This window comes from Eptatretus burgeri, chromosome 16 (assembly GCF_056783735.1).
Source record: "Eptatretus burgeri isolate ZD-2024b chromosome 16, Ebu_testis_v1, whole genome shotgun sequence".
Lineage (NCBI taxonomy): Eukaryota > Metazoa > Chordata > Myxini > Myxiniformes > Myxinidae > Eptatretus > Eptatretus burgeri.
The window spans coordinates 43,839,964-43,852,275 of NC_140976.1; the positions used below are offsets into that span (position 1 = coordinate 43,839,964).

Below are 12,312 nucleotides of genomic sequence, written 5' to 3' on the forward strand. Positions count from 1 at the left end.
GGGGAGGCATTGTCAAAAATCTGCCCATTTTTGCAGATGTAATATGTAAATGACTCCGATGACACCTTGAGAATGATGTTCGTTGTCAGTGTAAGTCAGCTTTGCGTACATGAAGGGAGAGCTAAGATTTATCTCCATGATTTCTTGTATAATCTGCCACTTCCTGAGCACTAACTGCAGGTGTTTTCAACATCCCCTCTCTGGCCCCTTTCCACTCATTTGGATGTCACTTATTGTCCAGGTGCTGGGAATGACGTGTGCTTCATGCGTCCATCATATCGAGTCGGAGCTCATGAGGAGGGATGGTGTTGTGGCAGCTGCTGTTGCCTTGGCAACCAATAAAGCTCATGTTGAATTTGACTCAGAGGTCATCGGCCCACGTGACATTATCAAAGTGATCGACGTAAGTGGAATGGTGTGAATGGAATGATATTTCTGTATTTAGGGAGTACAGGCGTTGCATCCACCACCAAATGCGTGAAAACCCGATTTATTTATTTATTTATTTATTTATTTGTCCCAATGCAGATGCAAAAAGACCTTTTAACTTCACCCTGAGTAATGAGTCAGATCTCATCCAGTTTGTGAAGCACGTAATGCAGTTGAGGAGATTTTGTAAACTGATTAGGTTTATTAAATTGACCATCTGTGGGATCGGTCGTGCTGGTACTCAACTGATAATATTTAATCAAATCCCTGCCATCACACACCCTTTATTTCCCAGGACCGACAGCAGCTCATCTCAGCCATCTTGCTGTTGTCGCCTTGTTTATTCAGAATGGGAGGCTTTTGTTTTGTGATGGCACCATGCCATTTGGCATGCTATGATCTCCATGGCATCTCGGTAACCTCTGGGGCTGGAGTGTACACTGAGTACTGGCACAGTATGTTTTCCATTGTCACCTGACCAATTCACGTTTTTGTAAATAGAAGCAACGAAAGGAAAAGTTTCAGATGATTGAACAAAATGTTCTTAGGGTCAAAGGATCTGAGCTTTATTTATTGAGGCAACTACAATAGAAGTCCCTTGTAAGGAAACGGTGTGGCCTTCATTTTTGAGAAAGCCAATAGTTGTACATTTACCGTCTGTTATTTTTGCGGTTGTGAGATTATTTGGAATTGAGAGCTCTTTACACTTGTCTGACTTTCAGATGCAGTCACAGCCTTCTACTTGGACTTTGTCTTTGTTAGCCAAAGTAACGCACCATACGAACTGACCACCATGCAATATATGTGAAATTGCAGAATATTTTGTCACCCTCTCTCTAACTCCAATGCTTGATTTGCAACAGATCAACCAAACAGAGCCATTAAAGCTGATGCAAGCTAAAGTACTTTCACATTAAGGAGTAGGTGCACTTGAGAATAGGATGCAAGCTAAGCACCTGTCTCAGAGATTTTTTTTGATTTGTCTGATTTACCAAACTCGGTGGTGTAATGGTTAGAGCATCCGCTCTGTGTCTGGGAAGTCGGCGGTTCGAACCCCGGCCGAGTCATACCGAGACTTTAAAAATGGGATCTGCTGCTTCCTTTTTAGGTGGTCAGCATTTAAAAGGATAGAGCACGGACACACAACCGTAGTTTGGCAACCATAGTGTGGGCTTTCATTGGGTGGTTCTCATGGATTCCTCCTCTATTGAAGTTCCTTGTTAAAGTCTCTTGTAAGGGAACTCGTATTATTGTTATTATTACGGTTCCAAGTCTAGAAGGCGAGGAAACCTATTGTTATTGTTCGGATTATTATTATTATTATTATTTTTCCATACGTGTTTCGTGTGGTTATTCGCTTTTAAACTCATTTTCACCATCGTATATGCGTCTACTCGTGTAGAATATTTTTGGCGGGATAATTATGACATCATTGGTCATTGGTCACTTAATGGGGTCAGCATTTTGGAAAAACGGAAAAAAATTTGGACCTCTTTATCTCTGAAACTGCTCGATGGAAAAAATTGAAACAACTCATTGTCAAGTACTCCACATGGGGGATATGAGCTCTTAACTATGACATAATCGGTGCCTTCACTATGACATCATAATTTGACAAGTTTAACATTTTATCCGATCATTATGCAAATTATTCAGGGTGAACTACGCAACAATATTAAGGGGAAATTGAAATTATGATGTCATACTGTTGCGGGGCCGGGTATCGGTGACGAGCACGACCGCGAGATGGAGCAGAAGGGTCGACTCCACCAATCACCTGGAATTTATAGGTCGTCACCCCGGATAACTCCGGAGCCGACGGGTCCCTTATCGGACCAAAGTTCGCCAATAGGGTCGACCACGTGGGGTAGGGTCGATTGCCAATTTCAATTTACCGAAATACCCATGTCGTCCAACTCCCGGGGAAATTCACCCTCGACGATGCTCGTACGGAAGGAGACGCGAGCGTACTCGAACCATGTGTGGCCCGAGCGGATGGCCACCGAGCTTCCGTCGGTCCAAATGTCCCTTTACAGTGGCAACAGCCTGGCTAGTTCTCCAACACGCACCGTGTGAAACCAATAAAAGAAAGGACGAGGACGAACCGATACATTTAATAGATGGTTTATTTATAATGGAGCAACGGTGGGGGGGGGGGCATGTAAGAAGCAGAGTTGTCCGAATAATAAAAGGCACGTATGTACAGCAAGGCACTTGTACAATTTCTACTTACTGGACTAGTGCCACACACACACACACGCACACACGCACGCACACATACACACATACACACATACACACATACACACATACACACATACACACATACACACATATACACACACACACACACACACACACACACCCAAAATAATCGGACCCAAAGCTGTCTTTATTGAGGCCTCCAGCTCGGATGGAGAGGCTAGCTGCAGACCAGAACCTGCCTCGGACCTGTCCACCTTGTGTGGTCTTCGAGCTGATTCGAACCGGGCACCAGCGAGAGGCGAGCCGAATCCAGACACTGGCGAGCCGCGATCAGCCTCCCGAGCTCTGGCGGATCCTCACGCGCTCCAGCACACGTGCTGGTGAAGACGAGGCGCCGATCCTTTGCAACCCGCTCGAGTAGATTCAACCAAACAACCACCAACCAACCTTTCTGTGCTCTCCGTTCCCTTTTTATACCTCTCGGGCACGGCTCGCTCAAGTCTGGCCCGTTCGCCGTGGGTGGGGCCTGACATTTCCCCTACTCGGCACGCTGTCAAGCGAATCCGTCGGTGGGGCATGTCGCATTCCATGACTTGGAGTGCCCAAGCGAGCCGATGGGTGGGGCATGACCTTTCCCCTACTTGGCGAGCCGCCAAGTGAATGGTGAATGGTGGATGGGGCATGTCGCTTTCCATGACTTGGAGTGCCCAAGCGAGCCCGCGGAGAATGCTGGGAGCAGAGGGTTTTCATTGGTGTTGTAAAAATAAAAGGAAACCCTGACTATCAAAGTAACTTACAGCACATTTACATTTATTCACCCATTAGACTAGGGAAAGGGAGCTATCTATCCACATTCACTTATCCAAATAACTGAGCTATAGGACCTGAATGTTGTGTGCACAAGGCTTCCAGATTCGCAACAATGCGTCACATGTTTCGGCAGCCATATTGGATTGAACATAAAAACTTAAACTATCTTCTTCTCCGAAATGGCTGAACAGATAGAGTCGAAACTTTACGGGTAAGACCGCCTGTCCACGAGGAAAAAAATACTACTCAAGTATGATGTCGTAGGTCACATGATTTAGGAGCTATGTTGTATTTATCCTAAAACCGTTAATAAAATTTCTCCAGAACGGCTGGACAAATCGAGGGGAAACTTCATACACGTTCCCCAAGCCTTGGTTATATCAGGGCGTTCACAAATAATTATTGAGAGATCACATGGTTTGGCAGCCATTTTAGATTGAAGGAAAATATTAAATAATATTTTCTCTGGAACCACTTAATCTATCGATGTGAAACTTCACAAATATCATCTCACACCATTCCTGCATATAGTGTGAATATGATGACATCATAAGTCAAGTGGTTTGGTGGCTATCTTGGAAAGAAAAACCACCTTATCCAATTGATACGAAACTTTACAATAGTGATCCCCAACCCAAATAGACAGAATTTAAATTTATGATGTCATCGGTCACATGGTTCGGCAGCCATATTGGATTGAAAAAAAAAAAAATCTTTAAAAACCTTCTCCTCCAGAACGGCTTAGCAGATTGATCCGAAACTCCACACACATTATTTACTTCCCTTGAGGAATACACTTTGTACATTTTAACATCATAGGTCACTTGGTCTGACGGTTATGATTTTTTTTGAAGAATAAAACTTTTAAAATCTTCTTCTTCAGAACGGCTTGACAGATCGAGGGGGAACTTCACACACATATTCCCCAAGCTTTGGGGATAGATACTCGGGTGTTCATAAATAATTGAGAGGTCACATGGTTTGGCAGCTATTTTGGATTGAAGGAAAATATTAACAAATGTATTTCTCTTTAACAGTTTATGCTTATTGAAGTCAAACTTCATAAGTATGTTCTATTTGCGAAGGGGAATGCGTGTTTAAAATGTCAATGTGGTCCGTCGCACGGTCTGGCAGCTTGCGGTTTAAAAAAAATTTCTTTGAGAGGAAGACAAAGAAACCTTACAATTATATATTCTCCAGCTGTATGGCTACCTGTCTATTATTTATGTACTTTTTGAACTCTGTGGAATCCTGTTGATTAATTACTTACCATTGGAATGTACCTTTCGACCCTTTGGACTGCTGAGACCCCTTAGACCTTTTAAGAGCACCGAGACTCTTACGACGTCAAAGACCCCGAAGACCCAAAATACCACAAAGACAAAGTGGGTTGTATCAAAGCAGGGCAACTTGGTATCCGGTCATAACTGAGCGCAATTATAAAGTGGCCCGTCCAGTTATTATAATTATTATTTTGTTACAACTACATGCCATGACTGATTTCAGCCTCTATGGTTACCACTGCTTTAATTTAATGGCAGCTGCGATGGCACCTGAACAACCTGGGCCTAATTAACCTGTTGTGGGCCCAATTTGTACATTGTGGGAATGACTTCGCGGTTGTAACTTTTCACAGTATCGCGATAGTTATTTCCCATGTTGCATGTTTCAGCATAATCGATGAGGTAATATAATTGTGATATCGAATATGCATAGTTTTCTACAAAGAAAGATGGCGTCGACCCGTCCCCAATGTGTGTCTCTAAAATCACCATCCCTTCATATCCCTTTTAATGTTCTTACCTTTGAAATCTGTCTCAAATGTTCTTTTGAAGCATCTGATAGGCCATCAGGCACCGAATTTAGGTGGGAGTGCCACGTTGACGCAAAGCACACACTCACCTCCAAGCTGTCAACAGGCAGGGTGACTCATCAATATGTGTGCCATCCCCGGATGGACGTTAAATGGGCGTACAGTCGGCCAGCATGAGTCCATGGACTTTAATAATCCCATGGTGTCCTTCGCAAAGAGTAGGCGAGCTATCGCCAGCACCCTGAACAAATTCCAAATTCCTGCCCTGACTCCTGTGTCGGAGTGGTGACCCGTTCAAGACTTGTAATCCCGGCCAACGAAACTTGCTTCAGGACACCGACGCTTTGTATACAGCATGGTTCATGATTTGATTCACCACTTGCCATCCTGACTCTCAAAAAAACAGCCATTCACATATTTAGATCCTCGTAGAGGATCTCTAAGTCTTACTCACGTTGTTGTTCTTCATCTTCTTCTTGTGGACTTTTTTGTTTCACAGCCTACAGTTTTCATCGAAACTTCCTGAAACTTGGCATATATATGTAAAAATACCCTACGCAAACAGTAACCATCTCCGATTTTGAAAATTCCTCCTAGAAAAAAAAATTGTGACGTCAAAATATCTCCGCTAATGGAAATCACTGAAAAATTATCTCCGAAACTCGGCAAGCTTTTTGAATTCTGTTTGCGGGAATCGAACAGGGCATTAGCAGAGACGAAATACCGCACATATGATACATCACTATGACGTTGTATCAATTTTTATGACGTCATTCCTATTTTTTGACATTTTTTTTTCACAACCCAGAGTTTTCATCGGATCTTCGTGAAACTTGCCATGTACATGCAGAAAGCCCACGCGCAGGCAGTAACCATCTCCGATTTTGGAAATTCTTCCTAGAAAAAAAGTTAACGTCATAATATCGCCACTAATGGAAATCGTCTATACCATTATCTCCGAAACTAGGCAAGCTGTTTGAATTTTGTTTGTGGGAATCAAGCCGGGCATTAGCACAGATAATTTATCGCAAACTTGATACATCACAATGACATCATATTCGTTTTTATGACGTCATCATTAAGAGCACGAGGATCTTAGCTCATTTGAGTTTGTTTTATATCATTATGCCTTTTAAGAGCAAATACGGAAAAACTGGTAACATTTACCTTTGAAAACAAAAGTTGTTTCATTTTCATTGGCAACAACATCATGATTTGTATGTTTATTATATTGTTACGTTTGAGGGGGGGTATGCATTCAAAGGGTAATTAGGATGTTTAATTAGGTATGCCATGCTGTTCGAGTTTACCAGGATCTCGATGTAATAAGTAGCAATTCAGTGGTGATAAGTTGTCTAGTAAATGTTCATTTCTTCAAGGGGGAAATGATAAATGTCACGTAATTAGATAGGGACACGGGATAGGGTAAGTGTGTCTGCGTAAACCCCTTTTGGTATTCTCTGAAGACTGGCCGTGACGTCACAGGACAGTGCAGCGGATGGCTCCGCCCCGTGATCACGATTGGCGGAAGGCGATGGCGGTGGGCCAATAAACGGCTCGATTGGGAGTGACGAGGACGAAGGATAAAAAGGTTCTGTTCGGGGTCGAAAAGGAAGAAGAAGATGATTACAACCAAAAGATCGTGTTTTTTTGGTGTGGAAGCGGTGGTGGCAGAGAGCGTCCTGGCTGCTGTGCTGAGTCGATCGTGCTCTTGATCGTGTCTGGGAGCCTTGCCGAGCCTCGTGCCTCACCTCGGTTGGCTCTGGGGTTCTGCTGACTCGAACTGCGGGGTCGGGCGGCGGGCGGACCTGCCTCCCTCTCCTGCTCGCGGCTTGGCACGGGAGCTGGTTCCCTGGCGGCTGTGGGCGGACTTGGGCCAGGACCAGGAGGTCGACAGCACCGCGGTTTCTCCTGCCCCCCCCCCCCGGCGAGAGCAAGGCCGGCTCGTCCGGCGCCGATCCAGGGACAGTTGCGTCCACACCACGGTCCAGTCTGACCACCAGAGATAGCTACGTTTTGTGTGTGTGTGTGTGTGTGTGTGTGTGTGTGTGTGTGTGTGTGTGTGTGTGTGTGTGTGTGTGTGTGTGTGTGTGTGTGTGTGTGTGTGTGTGTGCGTGCGTGCGTGCGTGCGTGCGTGTGCTTGGCGCCTTAGAGGGATTGAGAACTGTATATTCATTGGAATTGTCTGTGTTTTTCCCCACGCCCGATCCCACACCATCCCGTCGAATCGCCCCGGATCCCTCTTCTTGCCGAGTCTTGTTATTTCTGGTAATAATAAAAAACAAATAAACATCATCAACTCAGTGAAAAGTGACTCGTGCCACCTTCCTCATCCCGTTTGCGGTAGAGTGATTAGAACCGCCATGTTTGGGTTATAAACAAATAAATCGCCTCCATCGTTTCGGCTCATTCTACGTTGGCGGGACTGTTCAAGTCCCGTGGACGTCACATTGCTGTCAGAAGTGGGATGTTCGAACCCCTCTAAATGATATACCAGGATTAAAATTTCGCCACGAATTGGAATATAAAATTACTACAGAAAAGCGCGCGAGCGCGGGAAAATTTTGGCGGGATTTTTCAAATTTAAATTAATTTTCGGCAAACGGGACTTCTGCACCATGGCGGATGTGCAGATGTTTGAGGAGGAAGGCCACGTGTCTGGCAGCGAGTCGGGGGAAGAGGGGAGAGACGGGGGTAGGGTTGGAACCTCCCCCATTCCGAGCGTGGACCGTGCTTCATCGCCCGTAACGGAGCCGGCAGCGCCGGAAACCGGCACAATGACGATCTGGACAATGTTGGAACGTTTAATGAGTGCAATTACAGCACAGGGGGCAAAAATGACGGCACAGGGGGCAGAAATGACAGATCAATTGGGGGTAATGGGGGTACAGTTGGGTGCACGGATTGATTTAATGAGGGATGAATTGGGGGAAAAGATGGAGAAAATGAAAACTGAGATGCAGGAGTGTGTGGATGTTAAATTGGGAGAAATACAAAGTAAATTCGAGGATAGATTGGAGGAAACAAAGGTAGAAATTACATTGGAGGGGGAAAATATACGGAAAAAATTGGTAGTTAAAATTGATGCAACGAACATTCGGGTTGATAAAGTGGATGAAAGCCTGGAACGTCATCGTGCCTGTGTGGATGCTCATATGCAGCTGCAAGTTGAAGAGTGGGGAGAGCTGAGGAAGCAAGGGATGAATTTGGCGGAGGAGGTAAAAGGATTGGAGGCTCGTTTGGACGAACAAGATAAAATTATGAGCCAAGATGAAGTCTTGGATAAAGGCCTGGTAGAGCCGTCTTTTGTAAGTAGAGTGTCCGGGTTGGTTGAGGAGCAGCTACAAACTCGCGACGGAGCCTTGGAGGAGGTTGTGCGGGCCCAGAAGATCCTGCGGGAAGAGGTGAATCGGTCCATTCAACGTTTGGAACAGGAGGCAAAATTGACCCATGAGACCCTCACCACAAAACATCTTTGGCCACAGTGGGCTCCGAAATTGGATATGCAGCCACAAGGGTGTTTGATCCCTGGGCTGGATTCGGACAAGGGAGAAACTGAGAAGCGGGCCACCGTAAAAGTGATCCCCCTGGTAAATTTCGATGGGTCAGGGAGCGTTGAAGCTTTTCTGACGCAATTTGAGTGCATAATCCCGACTAAACGGGTGGAATGAGCAGGAACGTACAGGGAATTTGGTGGCAACGTTGCGGGGACCAGCCGCAGCCGTGTTAAACGTGATCGCGGAGGGGATGTTGACCAGCTCCCACATTTGCGAGGCGTTGAGCCGTCGGTTTGGGTTCGCGGCAAACTGTGATCTGGTGCGGGCTCAGCTCCAGCACCGCAGATTAAAGCCGGGTGAGACAGTGCAGGAGCTGGCACAGTACATTTACCAATCAGTCAGGATCGCGTATCGGGACCTTACAGTGGAGGCATGGGACAGACTGGCACTGGAGAAATTTTTAGCTGCTCTTCCTGACCCTGAGGTCCGAGCGCTAGTGGAGTTACAGGATCCACCCACCGTTCACCGAGCGGCCGAGTGCGCGGCCAGGCTGGCCTCGTGGAGTCGGCCGGGTCGGGTTCCAGAGAGGCCATCGGTGACGATCCGACAGGCGGAGATCCAGGATCAGGGAGGGGGGCTGGGAGAAATTGGCATTACCCAAATGCTTCAGAGGATGAATCCTCCTGCTGAACCGCCAGGTCTATCCGAGGTGCCCTTACATAGGTCGAGTCCGGAAATCACTGTCGGGGGTTGGGGAGACTAGATTGGGCTGAGCATATACGGCCATGCTCGGCTGCTGAGATTGTGGCGAAGTGCCCTCCTTTGGTGGAAAAAAATGAATTGTGGGAAAATTGGCATGGGTTTGTAAGTTCTGCTGGGTTTTAGAGTGACAATCGGGACAGTGGGTAATTGGTAACAAAGCGGGCACAAGTGGCTATCCAATGGCTGGTGCGTGGATCGGGTGAGAAGTGCTGTGTGACTTGCTTCAAGTTAAGAAGTGAAATGTATGGTGCACACATTGATTTTTATTGGACATGGTGTGGTAACAGGGAAGGTCATGGTCGGTGAAGTGTGAGAAATGCAGGTGTCACATGTAAGGCCGATGGGGTGGGGGAGTGGGTTTTGTGGGTGGGGATGATGTGCTTGTCCACAGGGATTGCTGAAGCTCACGGTGAGCGTGAATTGCGGCCCCCTTCAAGGAGATTCACCACCTGGTGGCTAATGGTGACAGTGTCTGGAGGCAACTGGGAGAGGGTCTGGTTGGGCGACCAAGGCGGGTAGGACCTTGGCGACCCAGGAAGGCCAGAGGAGCCAGTGAGACCCCTTCCAGAGTGTTGTACGGGATTAGAGCTGATGGCTACCAGGGGGGAGGGAATCAAAGGGAGCGGGGCGGAGAAGCGTCCGGGTTGGACTAAAGCTTACCTGTGGGCATGGTTGCACCTGAGATGCCCCCATCATCTTGTGGTAACCCACCCCACGGCCATGACGGGATTCAGCCTGCATGATTAAAATGAGGACCATGACCTAGAAATGTGATGATGACCATGGTGTGAGTGTTGTGCAGATGTGTGAGTCCCACTCGATCCCGCACAACTTGACATGTGCAGCAAGGGCATGATGTCCGCATCGTTTTGGGGCAAGCAAATTTGAAAATTGGCTCCCCCAGTAACGCTGGGTCTATTAGCATCCACTGGGGGAGGCGGTCAAGTGTAAATATCCTGTGAATAGTGTCGTTAAGGCTTAGAGTAGGAACGTAAAGTATAAGTGTTGTGTTTTTGTGGAACCTTTTGTTTCCCCTCCCCAGATCACTGGAAGAGTGCTGGGCAAGAGCGATGATCCGGAGTATGGAGTGCAACTTCGCTCAGTGCTCTGATGAAATAAAGTAAAATAAAATAAAATAAAAAAACGAATGATTGTTTAGGCGAAGATAAGGCCATAAGGGGGTAGTACATTAAGCAGGATAGGTAAGTTAGCTGCGACTCGCTGCCCATTGCCCCTCCTACTTTATTTCGTTAGGTTAATTAGGTGTGAGTCAGTAAGTGTTAAGGCTGGTACGGTAGCGCCTGTGATATACCTTGCAGGAGCTGCGGTACCAGAGGAGGGGGCAGTGTTACGTTTGAGGGGGGGGGGTATGCATTCAAAGGGTAATTAGGATGTTTAATTAGGTATGCCATGCTGTTCGAGTTTACCAGGATCTCGATGTAATAAGTAGCAATTCAGTGGTGATAAGTTGTGTAGTAAATGTTCATTTCTTCAAGGGGGAAATGATAAATGTCACTTAATTAGATAGGGACACGGGTTAGGGTAAGTGTGTCTGCGTAAACCCCTTTTGGTATTCTCTGAAGACTGGCCGTGACGTCACAGGACAGTGCAGCGGATGGCTCCGCCCCGTGATCACGATTGGCGGAAGGCGATGGCGGTGGGCCAATAAACGGCTCGATTGGGAGTGACGAGGACGAAGGATAAAAAGGTTCTGTTCGGGGTCGAAAAGGAAGAAGAAGAAGAAGAAGATTACAACCAAAAGATCGTGTTTTCTTGGTGTGGAAGCGGTGGCGGCAGAGAGCGTCCTGGCTGCTGTGCTGAGTCGGTCGTGCTCTTGATCGTGTCCTGGGAGCCTTGCCGAGCCTCGTGCCTCACCTCGGTTGGCTCTGGGGTTCTGCTGACTCGGAGTGCGGGGTCGGGCGGCGGGCGGACCTGCCTCCCTCTCCTGCTCGTGGCTTGGCGCGGGAGCTGGTTCCCTGGCGGCTGTGGGCGGACTTGGGCCAGGACCAGGAGGTCGACAGCACCGCGGTTTCTCCTGCCCCCCCCCACCCCTGGAGAGAGCAAGGCCGGCTCGTCCGGCGCCGATCCAGGGACAGTTGCGTCCACACCACGGTCCAGCCTGACCACCAGAGATAGCTACGTTTTGTGTGTGTGTGTGTGTGTGTGTGTGTGTGTGTGTGTGTGTGTGTGTGTGTGTGTGTGTGTGTGTGTGTGTGTGTGTGTGTGTGTGTGTGTGTGTGTGTGTGCGCGCGCGTGTGCTTGGCGCCTTAGAGGGATTGAGAACTGTATATTCATTGGAATTGTCTGTGTTTTTCCCCACGCCCGATCCCACACCATCCCGTCGAATCGCCCCGGATCCCTCTTCTTGCCGAGTCTTGTTATTTATGGTAATAATAAAAAACAAATAAACATCATCAACTCAGTGAAAAGTTACTCGTGCCACCTTCCTCGTCCCGTTTGCGGTAGAGCGATTAGAACCGCCATGTTTGGGTTATAAACAAATAAATCGCCTCCATCGTTTCGGCTCATTCTACGTTGGCGGGACTGTTCAAGTCCCGTGGACGTCACAATATGATACAAATTCCCTTACAAGGATCTTCAATGTAGGAGGTGGCCATGAGGCCCATCATAGCCTGCACGATTGTTGCTAACTTATGGTTGCTTATCTGTGCTCGATCCTTTTTTTTTTAATCCTGAGCGTCCAGCAAGGAAGCAGCACGTACCATTTTTATAATGTTTGGTATGAATCGGCAGGGGTCAAGTTCAGATCGCCGACCTCACAGACTCGGAGCGGAC

At 47.3% G+C, this 12,312-nt stretch overlaps 1 protein-coding gene across 4 annotated transcripts in view; it reads left to right on the plus strand.

Moving 5' to 3' along the window:
- ATP7B (ATPase copper transporting beta) overlaps positions 1 to 12,312 on the plus strand; it is an 84,345-nt gene that overhangs the window by 24,218 nt on the left and 47,815 nt on the right. For all 4 annotated transcript variants that reach the window (XM_085860669.1, XM_085860666.1, XM_085860670.1 and 1 more), the window contains exon 8: positions 242 to 403. In XM_085860669.1, the coding sequence (XP_085716795.1) occupies positions 242 to 403 (162 nt within the window). The remainder of the gene's footprint in view (positions 1 to 241; positions 404 to 12,312) is intronic.